The sequence below is a fragment of the Melanostigma gelatinosum genome (genome assembly GCF_949748355.1).
Source record: "Melanostigma gelatinosum genome assembly, chromosome: 3".
Lineage (NCBI taxonomy): Eukaryota > Metazoa > Chordata > Actinopteri > Perciformes > Zoarcidae > Melanostigma > Melanostigma gelatinosum.
In genome coordinates this window covers 9141912-9166109 of record NC_136636.1, presented here as the reverse complement: position 1 = coordinate 9166109, position 24198 = coordinate 9141912, and the positions used below count along the sequence as shown (strand labels likewise).

Genomic DNA, 24198 nt, shown 5'->3' with positions numbered 1-24198 from the left:
CGTCTGTCTGTTGACACAATACACTCTGTCTGTCTGTCTTTCTGTGTCTCTGTCTCTCTCTCTGTCCGTCTATCTATAGAGAAAACGCAAAACAAAATGCAAATCAATGTGCGTTTCCATCCTCTTCTAGGAGTTGGTTCATCGAGATAAACAAAAACAAATTCTTGAAAAATGGGCACACTACGATATGGTTAAGCTTGAGGAAGGTTATGGTTATGGCATACAGAATAAGTCATGGTTAAGGTTAGACAACCAGTCAAAACACTCGCAGGTTTGTGACAAAAGCTGAACTCCAGTCTTGTGCATGAAAGCCAGGCGTCCTATGAGTGCACTACTTCCTGTGTTGGTACATTGGCACTGGACATTTATCATGAGGCGCAGAATCATCCAATCTGAGCATACTGGTAATTCTGTCTATACATTTAAATACAGCGCCCGACCTGGTACGTAACAGTGCAGACTTTTGGGATCTTATGAAGTCACTGCACTTTGAATAATTTATAATTGAAAAGCTAAATTTGGGTCTTCAAAACATTTCCAGACAAAATGGCTAAGGTAGGATGAGAGTGAGATGATTCGTCTGGATAGTGGGGACAGCTCCAGACGTCCGGTGTGAGTGTGTGTGTTTTTTGCCATCAGGGGAGCTTTTATCAAGTGTGTGTTCAAGCATTTGTGTTACATGTGATTCACTCAGTGCGAGTGTTGTTTAAGACGATTCTTTTACTTCGTGGCACAAGAGCTCAAGCTTCTCATGTAAGCCCAGTTTGAGTGTGGATATAAATGTGTGTGTGTTTTCTGTTCCGACTCTCAAGTGGCATGGGGGGGTGAGGGAATGTTCTGGTGGTGCGGGGGGGGGACACTGTCCTAATGATGCATTTTCTACACCATTGATTCAGTGGCTCTGCTCTCCAGTAAATCCTTCACATGCAACACATTAAACGCCGGCCCTTTTTCCTCCTTCGCAAATCGATTAGCACAGCTTAGAGACGGACACTCTGGAAGCAGGGCAAGAGATGGGACTTGTTATCTTCAGGGATTCTCAAACACACACACACACACACACTCAAACACACACACACACACACACACACTCAAACACACACACACACACGGATAACCATTGAAGGTGCTAATTCTTTCTCATCCTTTTTTATGTCACATAAATTGTAAGTCTATCTACGGTTGTAATGTGAAAGTGCATCAAAGTGTGTGACAACATTTTTAGTTTGCATGCATTTGCTATTAATACCTGTAATCTCTGGATCACTGCATACATTTTAATATGGAGGATGCCCACATCCGACTCTCTGGGTCTTGTTTTCTTTTTTCTTCTTTATAGCCTCCTCAATGTACCACCGTGTGCAGATACAGGAGTGTGGCATGTAATTATTGAGTTTTCATCTCACGGATTTTCTAAGCTTTTATTGCCGTGATTTTTTTTCTACACTAGTCGCCCGCATATTTTTGTAATTTGTTCAGTGTGTTGCTGAGAAGTAACACTCCAACCATCGGAGCACATTCATTTGGTATGATGAAATAGCAGTTTCGCAGGAAATGCCCAGTTATTAAAATGTATTTGACTCCTCACAGTCAATCAGAACTCAGTATCTGCCAAGGACACAGTGTAACTTTTATTTGATGATCTTCATACCCTCAACCCAGAGAGCAATTAAGTTACAACTGGAGCCGATATTGTTCGAAATTACTAAGTCCTGCACTTTTAAGAATTGGGGGGAAAATGGTGCAGATGTACAATAGTGCTGTCCCTTTGAGTTCCAATGCTTCATAATGGTTATTAACTTTTGCTTTTTTTTTGTTCTCCAATTCTCTCAGTGGCGTGCTTGGTTTCTATATTACGGATTCTTCTTGTTCACCCGAAGAGAGGACTTGGGGATCTGCATAAAGTCGCCTATAGAACTGAGACTGCTATTACATCCCATTATAAATGAATTCACCTCCTCTTTCATAATACTGCCCCTTAGTTCTGCCTCACTCTGCTGAAGTGATATCATACTCAAGACCGGCCTTCATTAGTCCATGAAACAGCTCCTGAATTTTTAAGGCCTTTTTTTACAGAATGAAAAAGAAATGCTTGATGTGGTCTCTGAACAGTAATTGACGGGGTTTTCTTGTTTTTTTTTCTCTGATCACTCAGAGTACAGTAGCATTCACCGAGCTCGTATTGTGGGCTTCAAAGTGCTTTTCTATTTAATCAGGGTTTACAGCTGCCAATTAAAGATTTTAAGATGATACGGGGGGAGAAAGTTGGAGTGTGCCTGCCTGGAGACCTTGGCCGTGTCCCTTGAAATAGCCTCCATCCTTTTTTCCATTGTGAGTAATGATCTGAAAGGTCAGCAAAGGTGAAGGGGATATGAGCGACTGCTGCTCACTTTATTGAATTACGACTCCTCGCTGAACCAAAAGTGCGAGGGCTTGTCTGGGTTTTTCACTTTGACGCTAGATTCAGTGGGAGATATTTAAGTTTGACCAGTCTGCAGTTTTAACGAATCCAAAACATTTCAATACATACAAGTGTCGCTCGATCGGGATCTTTTCCTGATCGAGCACGTCTAACCATTAAGATGGTTAGACGTGTTCAACATATATAAAAAATAATCTGTCAGAGTTATGTGCAACAGCTGCATACACTTTATTTCCAGAAGTGGAATTTATTGCATTGCAACTATCAACCTTTCTCATTTAATTTGATAGTGTTTTGACGCAGATAAGCTTAATAGTAACAATCACATGGCTCATATTGAGTGTCCCAGTTACAGCAGTGCAAGGGCAACTGTATCATTCTTGAATCTCTTGACACGATACTTATTAGTATTCCTCTTTTGTACTCAGCGGTACTCGTTTTCACCGTATGAGTAAAAGACCAAGGCTGTATATGCTATTTCTCTGAACACAATGAGTCAAGAATTTTCATCTTTACTCTGACCTGTTTCAAGAGTGAATTGAAGAGTGTTATCTAAACCTTAGCACTCACAAAAATCCAGTCAGAACACTCTTGTCATAAAGGTCGATCTTTTAAAAAGGAAGAAAAAAACATCCTTCTGTTTATTGAGCAAAGACTGTCCTTGGTCAACCCTTTCAGGGGGAGATAAGTGCTAACACAACTGAGGTAGGGGGAGATGTGGAGTTTTTCGAGGCAGAGTTCCAGGGCCGTGCAGCGTGGAGTTTCAGCCGTGCCGTGGATAAAGCTTTTTAATGCTATTGACTATTTTTAGGCTCTCACCAAGATTTTCTGAAATATTTAAATGATCACTGGGAGTTTCTCCCCGTCTGTGGCTGGGAATAAAAGGACAGAGTGAGAGGAGGGAACTTTAGGGAACATGTCAGCCTTTTACAACCCCTGAATTAATAGGCACGAGATAATTAGAGAATTCTGTGCAATAACATTTGTCCCCAAGCTCTCTAGTCTTGGGTGGCGACAGGCAATGCATGCTGGTAAAACGTAATTCATGTGTCCAGTAACGCTGAAGAGTGCTAATTCAAGAATTCATTAGTAGTTTTACTTTTATACAATCATGAATAGTTTCAAAGGAGAATTTTAAGATGAGAGTGTCCCTCATCCAGGGCCATAGCTACTACGAGGTCAGAGAAATCAGGCTCTCTATTGTCTTTGGGAGTTTGGGGGTTTTATTTACCTCAATTCTAATTACACGTAAAATACACACAGTATAGGACTAAAGAGCTTTACATTTGTCTGTCTAAAAGGCAAAAAATACATTACATTTAAAAAGTTAAACCAAAAGTTAAAGATATAAACAATATATTTATATCAACAACGGCTCATGGTGACTACATGTTGGTGAAATGGCTTGTTTGTAGTGACAAACAGAATTGTCCCCCAACAGTTCCCCTCAGTACTAAGTATCAGTGTAACGTCTTTGGGCTCATTGTTTTGGTGTTGCAAAAAAATTCACTGTTTTGGTTTAACTCCCAGCTCTCATCAGGGCACCATCAGGACTGTATGTTCTTGGAGAAAAAACATTAAATCACCAAACGGCTAACAGACACAGTATATAATAGTCCATTGTGTAGATTTAGTGGTATCTGGCGGTGAGGTTGCAGATTGCAACCAACTGAAACTTCTCCAGTCTGCCAAGCATGTAGAAGAACGGTGGTCAACACCAAAACGCCAACGGCCCTCTCTAGAGCCGGTGTTTGTTTTGTCCATTCTGGGCTTCTGTAGAAACATGGCGGCGCAACGAAGCAGACTCCCATTTGTTTTGGCCACTATGGGGCAGCAAAACAATATACGGTTTCCCAACAGTCAACTTGTTGGGAGACTACAGCTCATCAAATACATGTTTCACACAGTTAACAAGGTCAAAGCTCCATGTGGTCCAACGCAGCTGTCATTTAAACGAGGCCTGGTGACAGTTGGTGGATTTCACTACTGAAGCTTGTGTCTTTTCTTCTTTCCCTCACCAGTAAGTATTCACCGTCTCCGCCATTCCCTTGCTGCTCTCTTTCATCTTCTCCCCGTCTCTTCTCCATATTCCTCTCTCACTGTCTCTCTCCCTCTCGGTGGGTATGTGTCCCTTTAGGGTGTCTGCAGCGGTTGAGATAAGAAGCGAGTGTAGGACACAGGGGGATGGTGTTCACAGAAGCTAGGTGATCTTATCTACTCTCTCTCTCCCCTCTCACCGAGCGGCCCTCGCTGTTCTGCTTCTCCTTCTCCTCTCCTCCTCTCCTGCCCTTCTTTCTCTCTCCCCCCCCCCATCTCTCTCCTCTCCTCTTGTCTCTCACACACACACACACACATTCTCTCAGATCCCTTCTGCGCTGCTGTTGATTTGAATTTGAAGTGATGGGAAACCAAATTGGCAGCATTGACAGCAGAAACAAACAGCTTATCTCTCTCTCTCCTGGGCCAATATGGGTCTTAGTCAGATACTAGAGCCGCTGCCAGCATCTGACTTGTGACAATGATGATAAATTGAACTTTTGTTGACTGTCACTTTTCATGTGTGTGTGTGTGACTGTATGATCATTTACGTGTGCATGTGTGCTTCCCCCTACATACGTGTGTGAATACAGCATTAAAGCACAATGTTGAGGTATTTGTACTTTACTTTTTACTTTCGGTTTCAGTTGTATGCAACTCTATACTTCTACTTCACTACATATCAGAGGAAAATATTTGTGTTTTAGTCCACAATATATATTTTCAAGCTATAGTCACTAATTTAAAGATTACAATTTTCTACAACACATAGGATGATATAGAGTATGACGGTTTCTATAGATAAATACAATTAATCCAAACCAGGGGTACTTGGTTGCCATGGAAATATTGCAAATTTAGAATCAGAATAATGATTGGTGAGAGGCTGATCTTATATATTTATTTATGGTCATAATAACCATTAAACTTGCGTCTACAATGAGTGCACAGGACTCGTCTTTTAACAACTTATCTACTGACACGTTCAGTGTCAACATTTTGCAACTTGGCAAATATGTGAATTAGCTCATTTTCTTTGTTAGGTTCATAGAAAATGGAATCAAGTGGCCATTTAATTTCTTGTAATGGCTTTATTTGTAATTCTGGTGTATAAATGTAATTTCTAAGCAGGGGTGAAGGGACGCTTGACCTCGTCTGACAAGGAGTAGATTTGCATTGTGGCGTGGTATTGCTCAATCTGAATACTTCTTCCAGTACTGAATATACTGAGGGTGATGCTGAGGGTGCCCGTTCTCCAAAACATGCAAATGAGTGTCAGGCGTGTGAATCAGAGGCTTGCGTGTGTTTCCTTCGGGACAGCGCCGGCATGTAGCGTTAATACGACAGGCCCGGAGAGGATGAGGAGGTAGCCAAGCTGTCAGCGGCCAGCTCCCACTTCGCCTAATGAGAGAGAGGCCCGTTAATTAAAAACACCAACAGGCGGAGCTCCCCAGTGTCCTGCCATCAGGACGACCCGGGGTTAAAGACACGGAGCCGAGAGGATGGGAGGCATGCTGCTTCTACATACAGCAGTACATAGTGCTGCCCTTAACAATAAATAGCCCCCAGTATGCAAAAAGAACAAAGCAAATCATAACTGGGAAGAGATAAGGGGAAGGGGCTTGCTTTAAACTGCACTGTGGCTGTGTTTTATGGGGGGAGGGGTCTGTGATAATCGTCTCTAGTGAGACCTTGATGTTCCCAGAACAAACTTTGGTTATTTTGTCTCTGTGTGCTTGTGTGAGCTGCTTGGAACAGTTTGTCAATGTCTGCTAGGAGACTTATGTGATTCAAAAAATTGGATTTTTTTCTGGCAGCTCTAGTGTTCTAGTTGTTCACTAAAGGAACCTTAAAATGTTCTCAATGTCTGCTAATATCGTCACTGTGCAAACCCAGAAACTAATTGTCCTTTGTGTATGATTTCTTTCCTTCTTTTACAGAATTTTATTGAATTAAATTAAAATTCTCTGAACCAGAGTAAAAGTACAGAACACCTGCAAATATGTGAAAAATATTTTCCTCAAATTGAATCACGTCACCGCAGCCTATTGTACAATTTGCTATGTCAGTGTTTTATTAAACTGTCAAACACATGAATCATGAGCCTTGATCTGCAGATTGACATTTGTCAGCTCTCTGACAGTGGCGTGCGCCTCGCTGTCAACAGGGGGTGGCGAGGGAACGGCTTAGACGTTCCCCGCGGCTTCTTCTTCTTCCTTGCCTCCTGCGTCTCCATCTTCCTTCCACCCCCACATGTCAGCCCAGGTGCTAACAAAACCGAGGATTGTGGGTAGTCTCAGAACATATGGAGCAGAGAGACGGAGAAATGAAGGGTGGAGGGAGGAGAGGGGAAAAAGAGGGGGGGGGGGCGAGAGAGAGAGAGAGAGAAGCTGTCAGGGAAATGTCTATCCCTGTCACAGCAGCCAGAAGAGTGCGATGGACGAATGGATAACTGCTATTTCAGACTGCCAGGGAGAAAGCTCAGTCAGATTTGATATGTTTTGCAGAATGGCTCTCACGCAACAGAATGCACAAATCGTAGCATCTCCGAAGTCGCAATTTTTGGTCTCACTTTCATGTTTCTTTTTGCATGCATACGGATTGCGTTTGTGTACAGAGGAACGTTCCATTTGTTCAGTCGCTGGAATGCTGTTCACTTTGCACAAGCGCACATGCACACACACAAACACGAGCGAATTCCCAGAGCAGCAATGTAGACAGAGTTTCAGAGCTATGGCTGCAGGCTTACTGTGTGTGTGTGTGTGTGTGTGTGTGTGTGTGTGTGTGTGTGTGTGTGTGTGTGTGTGTGTGTAGGTGTGTGTGTGTGTGTGTGTGTGTATGTGTGTGTTGTTTTTGGCTGTTCGCTTGTGATTGGTGCAGCCCTGTCTCTCTCTCTCCTTCTCTTTGCCCAGTACAGTACGAGAGTGTCGGAAAGCTGAGCGCAGGTGGCGAAAAACTAATCTCCAGGTTCACTGTGACATCTATAAAGAGAGACTTCGCAATCATAATTTGGAACTTAGAAATGCAAGGCAGTCATTCTTCTCTGACATCATAACCAAAAACAAGAACAATACACGCGCCTTATTTGCTACCGTCGACAGGCTAACAAACCCTCCAGTGTCGGTAGCTGCTGAACTCCAATCCACCTGGGCATGCAATCAATTTGCTCACTAAGACCAGGAGGGTGGACCACATCACTCCAGTTCTGATGTCTTTGCACTGGCTTCCTGTCCAACAAAGAATTGACTTTAAAATCCTGCTGTTGGTTTACAAAGCACTGAATAGTTTAGGGCCAAAATACATCTCTGATCTGCTGCTACATTATGAACCATCCCGACCCCTCAGGTCGTCTGGGACCGGTCTACTTTCTGTTCCCAGAGTCAGAACTAAACATGGAGAAGCAGCGTTCAGTTTTTCTGCTCCACATATCTGGAACAAAGTCCCAGAAAGCTGCAGGTCTGCTGAGACCCTCAGCTCATTTAAATCAAGATTGAAGACTTTTCTGTTTGCTGCTGCCTTTAATTGAACCACGTTCAATTAATATATTGATCAATTTCCTGCATTTCTGCATTTTACTACTGAATTTTATTTCTTACACTGTTTCTTTAATTGTTTTTAAATCTCCTTTTCTTTTGCCTTATGTTTTGATGCTTTTAATGGTTTTATGTGAAGCACTTTGAATTACCTTGTTGTTGAAATGTGCTATACAAATAAACTTGCCTTGCCTTGCCTTACACATATCATAATCATCTCTCTCTTTCTCTTCCTCTCTTGTTGTATTTCAGGCTGTGCCTTCCTCACCTACTGTGCCAGAGAGTCGGCCCTGAAAGCCCAGAATGCATTGCACGAGCAGAAGACCCTGCCAGGGGTAAGTCATACACGACGAACGCCTTGTCAACCCAGAAGCAAAATCTTACACAAACCCCTTTTGGATTCACTCCGGTGAACACACACAACCCCAGATGCTTATCTTTCACATATAATGCCTTATATTCATTGCAAATCAAAGGGGACTGACTGTCTTTGACATGCTTGTCATATTCTGTTTATCACTGGCTGTACACCAGACATGAGCACAGCCCTTCTTTCTCTTAAATATCCATCCTCTTCCTGCCACCCCTCCTCCCTTTCACTGCCTCGCTCTCGCTTCACTTTGACAGTCACACACACACACACACACACACACACACACACACACACACACACACACACACACACACACACACACACACACACACACACAAACCCATAGGGAGAAACCACACACAGCATCACATCATAGGCATACTATTCATAGTCCTTCCTCCTGTTTGTGTAAACGAGTTTGTGCCTCTCTCTGTGTGCGTGTGTGTGTGTGCATGCATGCATCCACGTGTGTGGGCTAGTGTGTGAGAGATAGACAGAGATGAAAAGCGTGCTGGATCTAGGCTATTTTGTACATTTATGTGCACGCTTGCAGCACGACTGTGCATCATGAATGTACATCACGAGAGCATATCTTCACAACAGATGTTCACATGCTGTGAATGTTGCCACTCACATGTACAATGCAGCTGGAAGCAACGCATGTCTCGTTTGAATGCTAGGTTGGGGGATGTTTGGCACTAAAGTCGTAAGGAAGATATTCAATGGTTAGCGTGTGTGTGGGTGTCTTTATGTGTGTATGACGAATTATATGCATTGTGAGCATTTTATTTTTGTGGATACATGATTTGATGATTACATATTTGTGTGTTAGCATGTGCATGTGATACATTTCAGTTTGCTTGAGTGTGCGCGCACCTGAAAGCAAATGCATCCACACTAACACGTGTGCGTGCACGCGCCCGCCTGCGCTTGTGTGAGTATGTGCATGTTAGGAAGTTTTGATGCGTCTCTGTCAGGCTTGGCTCGGTTTGCTCTGTTCGTTTTTAATGACGCCTCCAGGGAAGCTGACAGTCGCCGTGTTGAGCGCACAGCCTTTGATGTGAGTGATTATGACATCACAGACGTGCAGCCGAGAAGAGCGGAGGAGTGACGATCGGTGCTCTCTGGGTTTTTTTCTCACTTCCCAGTGGCATATTATTCAGAAAGAAAAGAGGGAGGGAGAGACCTAGACAGAGACAGAGAGAGAGAGAGAGATTAAATATTTGGCCAAAACCAGAATGCGATTTTGTGTTCACACAAAATGTGTTGCCGATTGATGTTTTTGCCTTTGTTGCTATTGTTTGACACGGACCAGAAGATATGGGCACAAAGACAACCCTTTTTAAGGATTCTGTCTTTACATCTTTAAGGGAAAGAGACTGTATTTGGTTTCACACGCTACATAGTGATGCATCAACAACATTTAATCAGTCACTGGCAATCAACATTGCTTGAGAAGGAAATGCGAATTGGCAATGCCTTTGCCAGTGGAGGACATGTCTTAGGTTTGCATTTGATCAATGATGAGCGTTAAGTAAACAAAGGTAATGCCATAGGACAGATGCTCAACAAACCCTGAAGCAGAGCATTCAGAGGGGCAGAGACTGTCTTTTGTGGCTGGTGGAGGTAAAGCCAGCAAAACAGAATAAATGAGTTCATTAGAAACAGAGCGAGGACTTGGCCCTGGAAAAACTGTGGGATGTTTTATGGCACGTGACTACACCCTCTTTCCTCAGTTTTTCAGGGTTTTTCTCACCTACCTCCTTCTCTCCCTCCTTCCATCCTTTATCAATCCCCACTCACAGGCCAACACAACCAAAACCCTACAAATGAAATCCCCTTTTTCCCCCTTAAAGCCTCTTTCCTCTTCTCTTCGCATCCTGGTGCTCTTTTTATGGTCAAAGTTGCTCCCCAACCTTTTCATTTAAAAGGTTTTCTGCCATCTTCTTTCTTTTGCTGCCAGGTGAGCCGAGAGAAGAGGGGATTTGGCTTCCTAGAGGAAATGCCCTGTAAGCATGGCTGTGGGCTGTTGGTGTAGCTCAGAGAAAGTACTAAAGCAGGGGTCTCAAACTCCCGGCCCGTGGGCCGAATCCGGCCCGCCACGTCATTTTATGTGGCCCGCAAATCCACCAGCAAAAAAAAAAAAGAACTTTATTTCTTCTTTTTTTTAAGTTAGACTTGATAATAAAAATATCCCCATAGTCAAAATTATGAGATAGAAAGTCGAAGTTATGAGATAGAAAGTCATAATGATGAGATACTTAAACATAGAAGCAGCTCTTTGGCTGGTTACTGTACATTTGAAATGGAAATGTATTGTGAGTACATTGAAGACTACTTTAAACATGTCTTTACAACACATGAAATACTTCATGTGGGATTGTGCAAAACGCACCCTTGAAAGGATTTTAAGCTTTGAACATGTCACGGGAGTTCACAGGTAGGACCCAAACGCAAGACCACAGGAGACAGAAGTTAATGGAAACAGGTTTTATTCAGCCTGTCTAAGACAGGAAGGTGTGGAGCCCGTGGTCCGACACCCGAGTGGCAGATAGACGGTGTGAGGCCAGTGGCTCGACACCGGAGGGCTGGTAGCTTGACGGCGTGTGTAGTCCGTGTAACACAAGGAGGGCAGAGGATGCTACGGGGTTGAAGCGGGTGAAAGACGGTACGACCTGACAACCGCAGACTGCAGGACCAGAGTTTATATAGAGACAGGGGACTCATTAGTGGGACCTGAGTCTGGTGTGTCAGGCTGCAGGAGGTGATCGGCTGGAGTGTCCTCAGCTGTGCACAATCAAGGGTGTGGCCATGGGAGGTGTCTGGAGGCAGAGGACAACACAGAGCACATGGCACACAATAACAAACGGGGGAATGACAGAACACATGAGGAGGAGATCAGGGGAAACACACAGCGGGTCAGACAGGGACCCTGGATCCTGACAGAACAAAGTTATTGTAATAACTTGTTTGATATTTGTCTTTGTTATTTTCTTTAATAGTTTGATCTTTGATAGAGTAATGTGGGTTTCTTAACCCTAAATTAAAAGGATTTAAGTTATAATAACAGAAATGTGCTTAAATATATGTTTACATTTATATAACTGCATGTACAATATTTTTACACTTGAATAAACAATAATCAAATGCAGAGACAGTTATTTACCAATATGTTAGGAGAAGTTACATTTACACAGTCTTACATTTACAACCGGCCCTTTGAGGCCGACCGTGATGCTGATGTGGCCCGGAGTGAAAATGAGTTTGACACCCCTGTACTAAAGGCTGCCTAGTCTGTGTGTGTGTGTGTGTGTGTGTGTGTGTGTGTGTGTGTGTGTGTGTGTGTGTGTGTGTGTGTGTGTGTGTGTGTGTGTGTGTGTGTGTGTGTGTGTGTGTGTGTGTGTGTGTGTGTGTGTGTGTGTGTGTGTGCAACTGAGCAGGTGCAGTGTCAGGAGAGACATTGGGTAAACAAGCGACAACCAAAATACTGATGTTAAAGTGACACTGACATTGAACTATTCGTGATAGATGACAAATTGTTTTCACATCCCTCATTCCATTATAGTGCTCCACAGGTACACGATGATGGTACATGATTTATGCTGATGGAGAGGAAGTTTCTGCGATCGTAATTAAATCAGCTCTTCTGACACAGAAACCACTGCAGTGTTTGAGGACATTCAAAACATTACAAGCGCCTCTATTTGGAGTGGCTGTTCTCAACATTTTTTGTTGGAAAGAGAAAGTGTTCAGTAAGTTCTGAACTCTGACAGGAAGAGAGAGGGGGCCATGGCTGTCAGTGTAAATAAGAATGTGTTCTCGAACATAATACAGCATTGTGCATATTTTAGGCACAATACTTACATTGAAAAAAAAGACTATAATCTGGTCCAAAGGTTTTTCTTTGATTGTTATTTTGAATAGTGACCTGTAGCACTTCTTTACATCTCGTTCATGATGCAGTTTTCAACCAACTGCAGCCCTTAAGAGTTAATTCACCAAAAAAGACATTCCCATAACTGCCGTGATTTCTGCCTGTTTCATAATCCCATTCATTCCTGGAAATACTGTCACAGTCAATATCATGAAAGATACCACCAGTGAAAGTACACAGCTATTCAGCAGATAAATGGAGAAGGCTTCTTTTGGAGATAGTGACGTAAGACAGGCCTCCAATGAGGCGCGTCCCAAACGGTGAGCCCTGGCTACCATTTGTGATCCCGCACTCCAGTTTCAGACTCCTACGACAGCAAGAGGCATTAAAAGCCTCTATTGATTCTGGCAAAAGTCCTCACTAGTGGGAGGACGTGTTTCTATGTGCGCACGTGTGTGTGTGGTTGTGTGCGTCTCAGGGTGGAGTTGCAGAGCTCGAGCTAGTGCAGTGTGTGTGTGTGTGCGTGCGTGTGTGTGTGTGTGCGTGTGTGTGTGCAAACCACAAGGCACAGATACCCACCAGCAAATCGTCCCTCACACATATAAATACACACACACACACACACTCAGATTTACAGTATGACCCCACACAGCGCACTAAAAGAGCATTCACTGCAAAATACTTAGCACCGAGTTAGAACAATGCATAGAAATACACACAAGCATGCAAAGGTACAAAACACACCACTGATACTCACTATGCATGAACTCACATAACAAACCCGTTTCGGCAATACAACACTCCTCGTAAACACGTCAATTCAAAAACATGATACTCTGATACCCACAGAAAGACGGGGAGGGAGTAAAAGAGGGAACGAGAGAGAGAGAGAGAAATACGCCGTCGATTGACTTGCACTGTAATAGTGAGCCAGCTGAGAAAATATAGAACACTGTGAATCAATGCGTCATTTCAGAGCACTTTCACACACACACACACACACACACACACACACACACACACACACACACATAATGGAGCACATATACACAGAGTTTTCAGCCCAGGGGCAAACAAACAACAGAAAAGACGGAAAAGCAAATGAATAGCAGGAGGGAGGAAAGAGGAAACGGTTGATGAAGGAAGGTTGGCGAGAGTGGGTGGATGGAGGGAGGTATTGTCGAGGTGCCTCCATACGGACTGATTTGTGTCTGTTTCTTTTTTCGCCCCCCCCCTTTCTCTCGGTTGAGATAATGCCAGGGGAAGAAATCTATGGCATTGATTGGCTGCTGCGGCCCAGTTTCATGGCAGCTTTTTCTCAATAAGTCACCCTCATTGGTCAATAACTGCCAGGCTCCACAGGTGAAGTGGGTGAAGGGGTGTTTGGAGGGAGAGGTTGGTCGTGCTCCGTTATGATTTGTTACCCTTAAGCATGCACAAATACAGTAGTTCACGCCTTCTTGTAGATGTAGATTAGTGGTGCAGTGTGCAGGAGGAATAGCTGCACGTCCACATGAATAATGCCGCAAGGCCCTGGAGCTAAAACACCCCCTCCTTCTCCCCAAGCCATCACCTCATCAACTATCCTAATCACCATTATCCAAAAGAAAACCGTTTGCCACATAACACACTCCAATTAATGGATCCACAGTCACTGACAGAATGCTGGAGCGATGCACAAGCGAGTGTTAGTCCAAAACACGCAGCATCAAAAGCGAGGGCTATATATATACTTCACAAAAAACTGATTTTCGTAAACTCATAAACTTAATGAGCAACTAATTTCAGTCTGCCAACAATGCAAAGAGAGAGCAGCAGGCACCGACAGTAGTCAGTGTAACAAAGGAATTAACAGTATCCAGTGTCCAATCCGCAGTAAAGCTTTTAAGTGAGGCAGTGTGCAGCCTGAATCTAGCAGGTCATAAGCCTGCAATAAAAATTCAAATGAGTCTCTCCCACAGACAGTACAAAGTAGAAAGACTTCTTGAAAGTCTGTAATGAATTCAGCATTAACCACAGATCCCACTGTTTGTAGATAAACTCATCAAACCCATCGTTAATCATCTTTACAGATGGTCTACGTTTTATTGGATCACAAACACTGAGTTTTTTTTTGTGCTTTTGGTCTGGGCTGTATTTTGCGGTTCGGGCTAGGTCCCTTAACTTAATCTAATGTCACCGTGTACAAAGACCTTTGAGGCAATAATGTGATTGCAACTATTTTTCTCTTCCAACATAAAAAAAGTGGAAGAACTTGACTAACATAACCAGAGTCCTGACCTCAACACATTTGGGATGAAACATTAACTTTGAGCCAGATGTTATCGCCCAACATCAGTGGCCAAATCCCCTAATGCTATTACTGAATGGGAGCCAGTTTCCAAAATATTGTGGAAAGTCTTCCAAGAAGAATGGAGGCTGTCATAGCAGCAGATTAATGCCCATGGCCATTTGGTTTGATTGATTAATTGATTGATTTGCGCCCGGCACATGTAGGTTTTTAAGCAGTTTAATTAGTTTAATCCAACCAAAGTGCACAGCGTCTGAAACCCAGCAGCACAAAATTCAGCACAAATTCAAAAACTGAACATTTTAAAAAGGTCTACCTTATATAGCAGAAATGCTCCAATGAGATGTTCAGCCATCACAAAGGGATGAAGCGTTGGAAGTATGTCCACATACTTTTGGCCACATTGTGCCGTTTTGGTTAAAGCCCAGGTTGAAGCATGAATGGTGCCATAATTGTAACAAAGATCATTACAAGCCTACACACCATCTTTTGTCATATAAAGTCTGAATGCTCCCATTATCATTGGGCTCCAGGCCTGATGTTACAACCTCCCATTGCCAAGTGGAGTTTGAGCAGATTGTACAAATGAGAAAAAATCATCTGTCTGCAGGCAGCACTTCACTTTAGTCCAATAATCCAACTCATTTCAGAAGTGGTGCAATGGGCCAATAATCCATATGTGAAATGACACACTTATTTACAGTCACGCCATACTGAAGTGCACGCAATGTTATAGCAGTTACCCAGGTTTTGATCTTGCTGTTATTTCATTTAAAGAGATTTTGGTGTTGTGGCCAGATCTCCCCCGTGTAACTACACAAAAATGTGAATGCAGCAAAATACCCCATTTCCACTCAACATTTGAGACATTAAGTCTTAATGTATTAAAGATTATAATACCAACATATATTCTCCTATTTTAAACAAATTTACTACAAATTTCTGCTGACAGGAAAGATGGAGTTCTCAGCCGGCAGTCCTAAAAAAAGTGTGATATGCTCTCTGAAGGAATAGATCGAGCTGTCTGAGCAATTCAAAACACCTCGAGTAAGTGCCATTATTGGGTGAACCAAATGTTTTTCTATTTGCCCTAAAAGCATGTCCCCATTTCAGAGGTGCCATAGCTCTTTTCAGCATCTCAATCTATTGCTGGCTCAAGGTATTGTCACAGTCTGAAATCAACTTGTCCTTTCCTTGAGTTTGTATTGATCCAAAAAAAAAGAAGCATAGCCTTCCAGCGCACCAGTGAGTCTTCATCCTCAGCAGCCCGCTCCACTGAGCATTTTAAAGTGTTAATGCCACTACTAGCACTTATTAAAGACTGCTCCTTGTACTCACCAGAATGGAAAGTGGCAAAAAAGTTTCCAAGCACAGATGATTCACAGGTAAAAACATTTAAAATATATATATATATATAAGAAAAAGAAAGTTTGACAAACTTCTCGCTGATGACCGTATTATTGTTCAAGTGCAAAAAAATCATCCATCCAATTCTTGCATGATTGGCCTTGTTTCGTGAACCCCAAAAGCCCTACACCTCCTTTTCGATCTAAACCTGGCAGTGGTTATGGCTGTCACTGGGGAGAGGACAGAGGCTTGGGCTGCTGCAGCTGGACTTATTCCTCAACCTTTAATGGCATCTGTGTGCGCCTGGCTTCAGCCTTGGCCATGCGTATGTTACATAGATGTAAGTATCTCCATAAGCTGCTTGTGATTGTCATTCTGCCATTCATAGTTTTAGCTCCTGCTGCTGCCCCTGTATTGAGTCCGCTTGACTCCAGCTGCTTTGAAATGTCCGGCCAATTCGAGGATTTTTCTGGATAGTTGTATTGTATGCCACACTGCTGTATCTCCTCGACTTGCTCAGGCTGCTGAGCCCTCACACACATACAGTAGTAGAGTATGTCTTCCCACAACCGTAAGTGCGGTGGTGTCTGATGTATTTACTGTAGCCTCTTCAGGTTAATTTACTGTGCACATTAAATGTTGAGGAACAGGAAAGGGATAACTGTAAACAATAAAATGCAACAAGTCACTCACACTTACATTATAATGTATCTATTAGAGTGGTGTTTTATTGATCATTGGGGAATTTTATGGTCCATATTGTATACCTTTTTCTTTGTCATGCATTAGCGTGGCTTGCTTTACTCCCATGTCTCTCCCTCAGTTGTCAGCGCGGGAAAGGGCAGAAACCCCGGAGGCCATTTCTCATTCAATGGATTCATTTTTTCCTCAGGCTTTTAAAGCTTTTATTGTACAGCATTAAGCCCAACATATTCTGCATTTTGTACTCTCATCTCTCTAACAGTCTTGTGTTCTTTCACTCAGACCAATTTAAATTAAAGTTCACTGCGAATAGTGGAGTATAAGCCCTTTGGCTTAATTAGAAGTCTCTTTAAGGTACTTTATTGAATCAATGAACATTAGGTATAGCTTGTTTTCCGAAATGACTTGATAGAATTTCAGGATTTCAAAATTGGTGTTCAATTTCCGTCTAGATTGCAGTGCTGCTCCTTTGGTAGCAGTATTTTTTAAGTGCTCCTTCGGTGGAAAGCTAGACAACAAATAAATGATTTCACGATGAGTGCAGGGGGGGAAAAATCACGAGCCCGGTTTGAACAAGGGCTTTTGTAATGAGAACAACTAAAAGAAAAATGATTGTGTCAATTCAAAGCTATGGGCAATTATCATGCAGTGCTTGCATTGCTGTTTTCTCTGTCTTCTTTCATCATAACCCTGATGGCAGAAACTATTCAAGGAAGGCACAAGTGATTACAGAAGAGCTAACAGTGTAGAAAGGTGGAAACATAAAAGGGAATTACTAGAAGACAGTGAGACATAGCAGGTTAAAAATGTAGTTATTTCCGGTTTTGACAACAAAACTAAAACTAGGAACCAGTGTCCACACTACAATATTGATGTTGTTTTTCTTCCTACAAAAGTTTTTTATAAAGCAGAAAACTAACCCCACAGTTTTCACAAAGAGATTCTACTCTTCGACTCTTCTCATGCTCGATGGTAAGAAAAACCAAAACCCATTTTAGTCTGTGACCTTCTACAATTCACCTTCACTGCAGCCATTGGAATGTATAATACAGCAATTTCAATTTCTTCGTTTGGCCATCTGATATGTTCGACAGAGTGGGAAGTCGCACTCGGAAATCTTGTTCCATACCCCGCTGTAGCAGCTGGCGAGCTGGTGGCCGGCAGATGTGATAATGACACAACGCACCAGCTGAGGCCGGATAGCGGGCCGCGACTCAGGCAGCTTTTAATAATTGATGGCAGCCAAGGCCCCGGATTGGCCAGTAATTGTATTACAGGTCACTTCTCAATAGCAATTTGTGAAAGTTGTGGTGATGTGTGCTGGGTGGAGATCAATAGGCACTGTCCAGTGAGGCAGTCTTTCCCTCTTTCCCTCCCTCGCTCTCTCCCTCTCTCTCTCGCTCCCTCAACGCACAAAATCTGGTGGAAACATTTTCTTTCAATATTCTGTGCATCAACAGCACTGTAGAGATTCTCTCACTCTGGAGATCAAAATACTAGCTTCAAATGAAGCCACTGTGAGCATATGCATGAAATCGTCAACAGGCAGGATACTTTCCTTTCATTAAAAGTATCCGAGATCCTATCCTAGCTGTGGTAAGAGCCGTTAACTTACAGGAGTAACAATTTAGCTTTACACCCCTTTAATAATGACGGACTCACGTTTTTAAAGAAAACACAGATATTGTCATTTTTTTATTCCATGCATTCGTCTTCCTTGAAAACCTAGTGCCAACATTACCCAAAATGCATTTCAACCGCTGACAGTTCGGTCTGATGCTGCAATCCATTGCAAGTAGGATGTTGATTATTCCGACTCAGTAGTCAGGACTTAAATATAAATGCGACATAGTGCATCTGCTCGGGACACATGAACGCTTTCAGCAAACCAATATTTGTATGTAAAGTCTATGAGCATCACAGGCGTCTACAGAGGACCTACATCAGTGAAAATAGTGCCGATTAGCAAAGAGAAACGGCATATAAAGTAAACGCTTTTAAAATGAACAACTAGAGAATCCCTTGGGGAAATATTTCTGACAATCGAATTCAAGACATTTCAAGGTTCCGTGACCGTGTTAAAATAAACAAGAGGAGTAAGCGCGTGCTGAATGCTGGCAAAGAAGCACAAATCAACTAAACTAACTAACCTAGATTTTATTTATTTTCAAACTTGTAATCTAGAACCCCAACTGACACTCAATTGACATCACTCGAGTCAGCATCTGTAATTGTTGCTATTTTTGTTTGTTTGCTCTGGCACACGAAGATGGTATCCCCATCCTGATTCTACAAAGTTCTAATTGACTCGACTGTTTCTCCACTTTGGAAACGGCCGTCAGTGAGCACAAGACCTACAGTATAGGAATCCTTAATAATATCCTGAAAACAGCTACGACTATTGTGTTTTTAAACTGTCTGTTGTGAGCCCCCCAAGTCTTTGGAAGTGCAATTCTAAACCCATCTAAAATAACAACATATGTCTATATAAATATATATATATATATATATATATATATATATATATATATATACACACACACAGCATACATGGCTGAGACATAAGTGAGTGAAAGACGGCTTCAGGTTCAAGAGGATAAAATTGCCCCCTGGCTCCCCGGCTGCACTCATTCTCATGAAAGTTATTTACTGTTCCAGCCACAGACTCCCTCCCCCTGACACACACACACACATATATATACAAACACACACACACACACATACACACATACACATATACACGCATACATATATATATACACAAACACACACACACTCTATGTTCCTTCTCTTTCTCTTGGCTTGCTCCCATTGTTGATATCACACCCGCTTTGACATGTAAACTATCACTATGTCATCGCGCTACATCTGGTGTTCATTATTTTTCTCCTCTCTCTGTCTCTCTCTTTCTGTCTCCCTCTCTCTTCCCCCCCCCCCCCCCCTGCTTCCCCTGCTGTGGCATGGAGAGCAGGAGAGGAGAGGAGAGCGGAGGAGACAGTAGATTTTGCATGCTCTAAATACAGCCTCTACGTGTGTGGGGTGCTGTCATCAAAGGAGAGAAAGGGGAGACGATTAAGTTATTTTGTGATAGTGTGTGTATGTGTGTGTGCAACTGTTTGCGTACGTGACCGAGTGCATTACTTCTAACATCAAAGATGCTCCCTCGTTCATCTTTCTGTCTTTCCCTGTCGTTCTCTTCCCCTCTCTCCCTCCCTCTGTCACTCTCAAATCCTCCTTTTAGCATCATTTTGTCCGCATTGCTTTTTTTTGTCGTCGTCCTGCTCTGCCTTTAGCTTGCCTGTCTGTTTTGGTGTGTCTCACCTCTCTTGCATGTGCTTGGCGGGGTGTGACAGCATTGAGAAGTCACCAAAGAGGTAAATGATGATAGGCCATCCATCATGCTTTATGCACTCTGTATGGTGCTGCCGTGGAGAGTGGCTGCACTGTGCAGCAACTCAGAACACTCTGTCCCTCCATATAACCTGGCAGGGGCTCTGCCGCTCGCCTTTGCCTCTGCTGGGTGAGTGTTTATGTGTGTGAGACACAGGAATAGCGTTGGTCTGACTCACCCACTTAAGTGTTTCTCTGTGTGAGTTTGCAATTCAGTGTGTGTGTGTGTGTGTGTGTGTGTGTGTGTGTGTGTGTGTGTGTGTGTGTGTGTGTGTGTGTGTGTGTGTGTGTGTGTGTGTGTGTGAGTGAGGGGGGAAACAGAGAGGGTGTTTGTCCACACTGCCAGACTGTGTGCAGTGAGCCTTAATTATGGCCTGATGTGCCACAGCTGGGAGCATCAACTGACCAGCAGACGTAACATGTTGTGTGTGTGCGTGTGTGTGTGTGTGTGTGTGTGTGTGTGTGTGTGAGAGAAAGAGCGATACAGCGAGAGAGAGAGAGTAATATTGAGAGAGAAAGCGTTTGTTAGAAATAATCATGGAAAATCACTGTAATCATCGCTGATCTCCATACTGACCATATAGTGATACCTTGCCAACAAGATTACATTATATAAAGCTGACTGTAAAGCAACATTTTTGAAGCAGTGCAATTGCATATGAAGTTAATGCAATGACACAAGTAGACGCCAATTCACCTGGAGAGGCGCAAATCGAAACGTGTTCACTTTGGTGACAAATTTGTCTTCATCCCAGGGCTTACTGACTATAATTCATGAGCATACAGAAATTAGAGGGTAGATAAGTGTGATTGGAAGAAAGAAAACGGAAAAAACTTTTGAGTTTTGAGATAAGTCGGCGGTAAAGCTGCTACAGAGACACGAGCAAGGCCTCCGACACGGCCAGTGCGTACAAGCTAATGTCTGTAGAGTCAGTACATAGAGTGTTTTGGGTAAGTATACACAAACCGCAAAAACTCACTATTGGTAAAACTTGTTTCACGGTGTTTCTCCAGACTGTATTTCCTCACTAAGACGTGGTGAGGGGGCACTTTCTGGTTGCTTGTATGTTTGTTGCCAGGACATAACACGATAGCAAGATTTCGCTTCAGAGGAACAAAGAAGTTTTCTTACGGTGCAGTCGTGTTAGGAGGGAACCGATAACTCTCTCAGCACCCATATGGCATGTGAGTAAAGACAGAAAAGATTGGAACCTGTCCTTTAATACAGCGCACTAACGTTGTCTGCACAATAACAACCCTACTACCAGCTGGCATGCAAACATCTGAAATCTTGACATCCTTCTCACTCTCGTACAGCCTCTCTTGTAACCTTTTTACTTTCTACCCGTCTCTCTTCTCTCTCTGTCCTTCTCTTCCATAACCCCCTCCCTCTGGTGAGCCCTTTCGCACTCTTCTTTTGTCACCTTTCCACATGGAAGAACACTTGTTCTGACAGAGTTCACTCTGTTTCCCTCTCTCCCTCTCTCTGCCCTCTTCTCCCACACCTCCTCTCCTCGCTACCACTCTCTCAGATCCAGAGGGAATCACACTGTCTGAACCAAATGTGCCACAAACTTGTCAAATGATGTTTGTTTTCCAGTCCCCTTACCGTACCTCTTTTTCAGCTCGCGTGTGTGTTTAACTCTGTCTACATATTTTACAAAGTGCCGCACTCGCACGTCAACAGCACGAAAATGTGCTGCGTCATTATTGAAATAGGATTATGCAGGGGGGGGGGGGAAAGAGAGTTTGAGTCACAAGGTTTGTGTGATAATAAGGTTTGTATCTTCAGACAGCTTGTTAGCATATTTGCGAAGACTATAAGTAAACAACTCTTTCCACTGAGGCTCCCGAGAAACTTTGAAGAAAGGATATTTTGCAGAAAACCTAAGGTGTTTAAGGGACTGAACAGCTGCGTTCTTGCCAGAATTCCACCGAGAAACAAACTCGCTATCCAATACACTGAATCACACACACACACGTTATATTTCACTGAGAACATTATTTGCCTCCTTAAACAACTAGCACTGTGTGCAGGCTGGCTCAAAGACAGATTCAACACCATTCAGGTCAACTCCCAGGGTCCTGATCCCTCCAGATTGTGCGGGGTTAGTAGTCAGAAGGGTTGTGCTCTAAAATGGATGGTTTGGACCCTGAATCAAGCTGTTTAGCACAGCTTAGCATCAAGTTCAGATTCATAGTTATCAATCCCGTTTGTCCTAACTTCAATAATTCAGTTGCTTTGATCAACAAACGTTTAAAATCCTGGAGGTGCGGAGATCATGGCCTTCCAAAGTCAGTACCGCCAAGGGCTCCTATCTGTTAGAGATAACTGATCAATGACTGCCGGTCAAACGGATGAAAAGAAGAAGAGCAGGGCAAAAGAAAAACGACGCAAGAAGAACAGTAAGTCTGCCGAGGAGCATTGTAACTCACCTCTGGCAATCCCACGCTGTAAATACACCTCTAAAATCTCATCCCAAACTTTGGCAAGCCGCGACACATGCAGCAGCATCCTTTATGAATGTCACACCCCGTGAGAGGAAAATGATTACGTTGCAAAGACGACAGGGGGTGGAACAGGAGGGGTTGGGAGAAAGAGAGAGAAGAAAAATCACGTTGATGGATTATGCCCCTCGTGGGACAACCTTGTAACGTTTTTGGACAGGATTGTAACTCGCCCCGATTCTCTGTTACAGAGATGATTCTCTTTTTCCCTCCATCTCCTTTTGTCATCCCAGACGTGCGCTAGCTGCGCCAGCGCTGATACCTAATGATACCGCTTGCAGGAACTAATTACTGCCAGTGATTAAGAGAGGAGACGTGTCTTCTGCCATACATGCTGTCTTTGGTTGGGGGAGCTTTTTAATTGCCTTCGCCAAATAAATGATGGCCAAAGATGCATGGACCCAGGCTTCTTAATGGAGTCTCAGAGCTTGGTGGCAAAGAGCGAGGACTTCAGGGCCATTGGCACACCCTGCACACAGATGGTGCCGCCTGTTCACGACCGCCGCCTGTTGTTGATCGGTGCGTTAAGGGCACCTGTGCAATTAAACAGACAAATGAATTCCCTACCGGCTGCAAAACAGAATATTAGCATCTTATGAAATATGGCTAAACTGATGCATACATTAACTGCTTTTAATGCTAAACGGCAAAGCATTTGGAGGTAGTTAGTCAGGAGTTGTGCGCAAGTAAAGTTGCTCAAGGAAGCAAAGATACAGCTGTAGTGTCGGTGTAAACTCAGCTGCATGTTGGAGATGAGGTGCTTGTGCAGTTTTGTTCGCCCTTAAGCACATCGAGACCTAATTAACAATCATGTTCCACAGTAAGGTTGTCTTTGGCAAGGATCCAACCTGACCAATAATTCATTTACCGAACAGTAACACATCTTCCTGGGCAGTAAAGGACTTAAAAGTTCGACATGGCTCTTGCAGGAGCACTTAGTGGTAAGCTACCAAGTGTATGTGTTCTCCTTTTAATGGCTGCCGTGAGTAGCTCTCTCTGCACACTAATTATTCAAATGTCTGCTTCTTCACCTCGGCATGTTTTTAAATTCAAATCTGTGAGATTCCTATTTATCTTTTTATTGATTTCGGAGACACCTTTGGTCGAGGGGGGCGATTGCTTTTTTTGTTCTCGCGTTGCATTTTCAAGTGATCCCTTTGAAATGGTGTCCCCAGTACTCTGGCAGCAGCTCCCTTCAGCTCAAGCTAACATGAAATGAACTACTGACACGAGTGAGGCGAACACAAAGACAGAATTTAAGATGTTGTCTGAGAGCGACCATACAGTAATATATCATGCGTTGACGCATCAAACATAATAACTATTTCATGACATTATTGACGCAGACATGCTACAGTGGCCTCAGATGCATCTGCTGCTTGGTAAGTTTGCCACTGGACCTACTGTACATTAGCTCTCAGCAATATGTCTAAATAACTGCATCGTAATCTAGGCACTCGTCCAAAATGATAACATAAGTCAATGTGGACTGCAGCTAATAAATGACAAGTTCAGTCACCATCTCAAGTCTTGCATCATATTGGAAAGAGTTGCTGATGTTGACTTAAATTCAATGACAGCTTGCTTTTTGCCTCCCCGTGAGCGAGCAATGGTTTTCTACACTTTACGAGTGGGCTTCTTCAGATGGCGCTCTGTGTTTCATCTCCTCGGCCTTGGATACTGCCTCTGCTCATACTAACTACACAGCGGTTGTTGTATTTG

The 24198-nt window shown here is 43.2% G+C and overlaps 1 protein-coding gene across 1 annotated transcript in view; it reads left to right on the top strand.

The window, feature by feature from the left end:
- The window catches only part of celf4 (CUGBP, Elav-like family member 4), a gene marked incomplete at its 5' end in the record, with an annotated part of 76833 nt that overhangs the window by 12285 nt on the left and 40350 nt on the right, over positions 1-24198 (top strand). The window contains one exon of the mRNA XM_079266157.1: positions 8245-8327. Coding sequence (XP_079122283.1) covers positions 8245-8327 — 83 coding nt within the window. The remainder of the gene's footprint in view (positions 1-8244; positions 8328-24198) is intronic.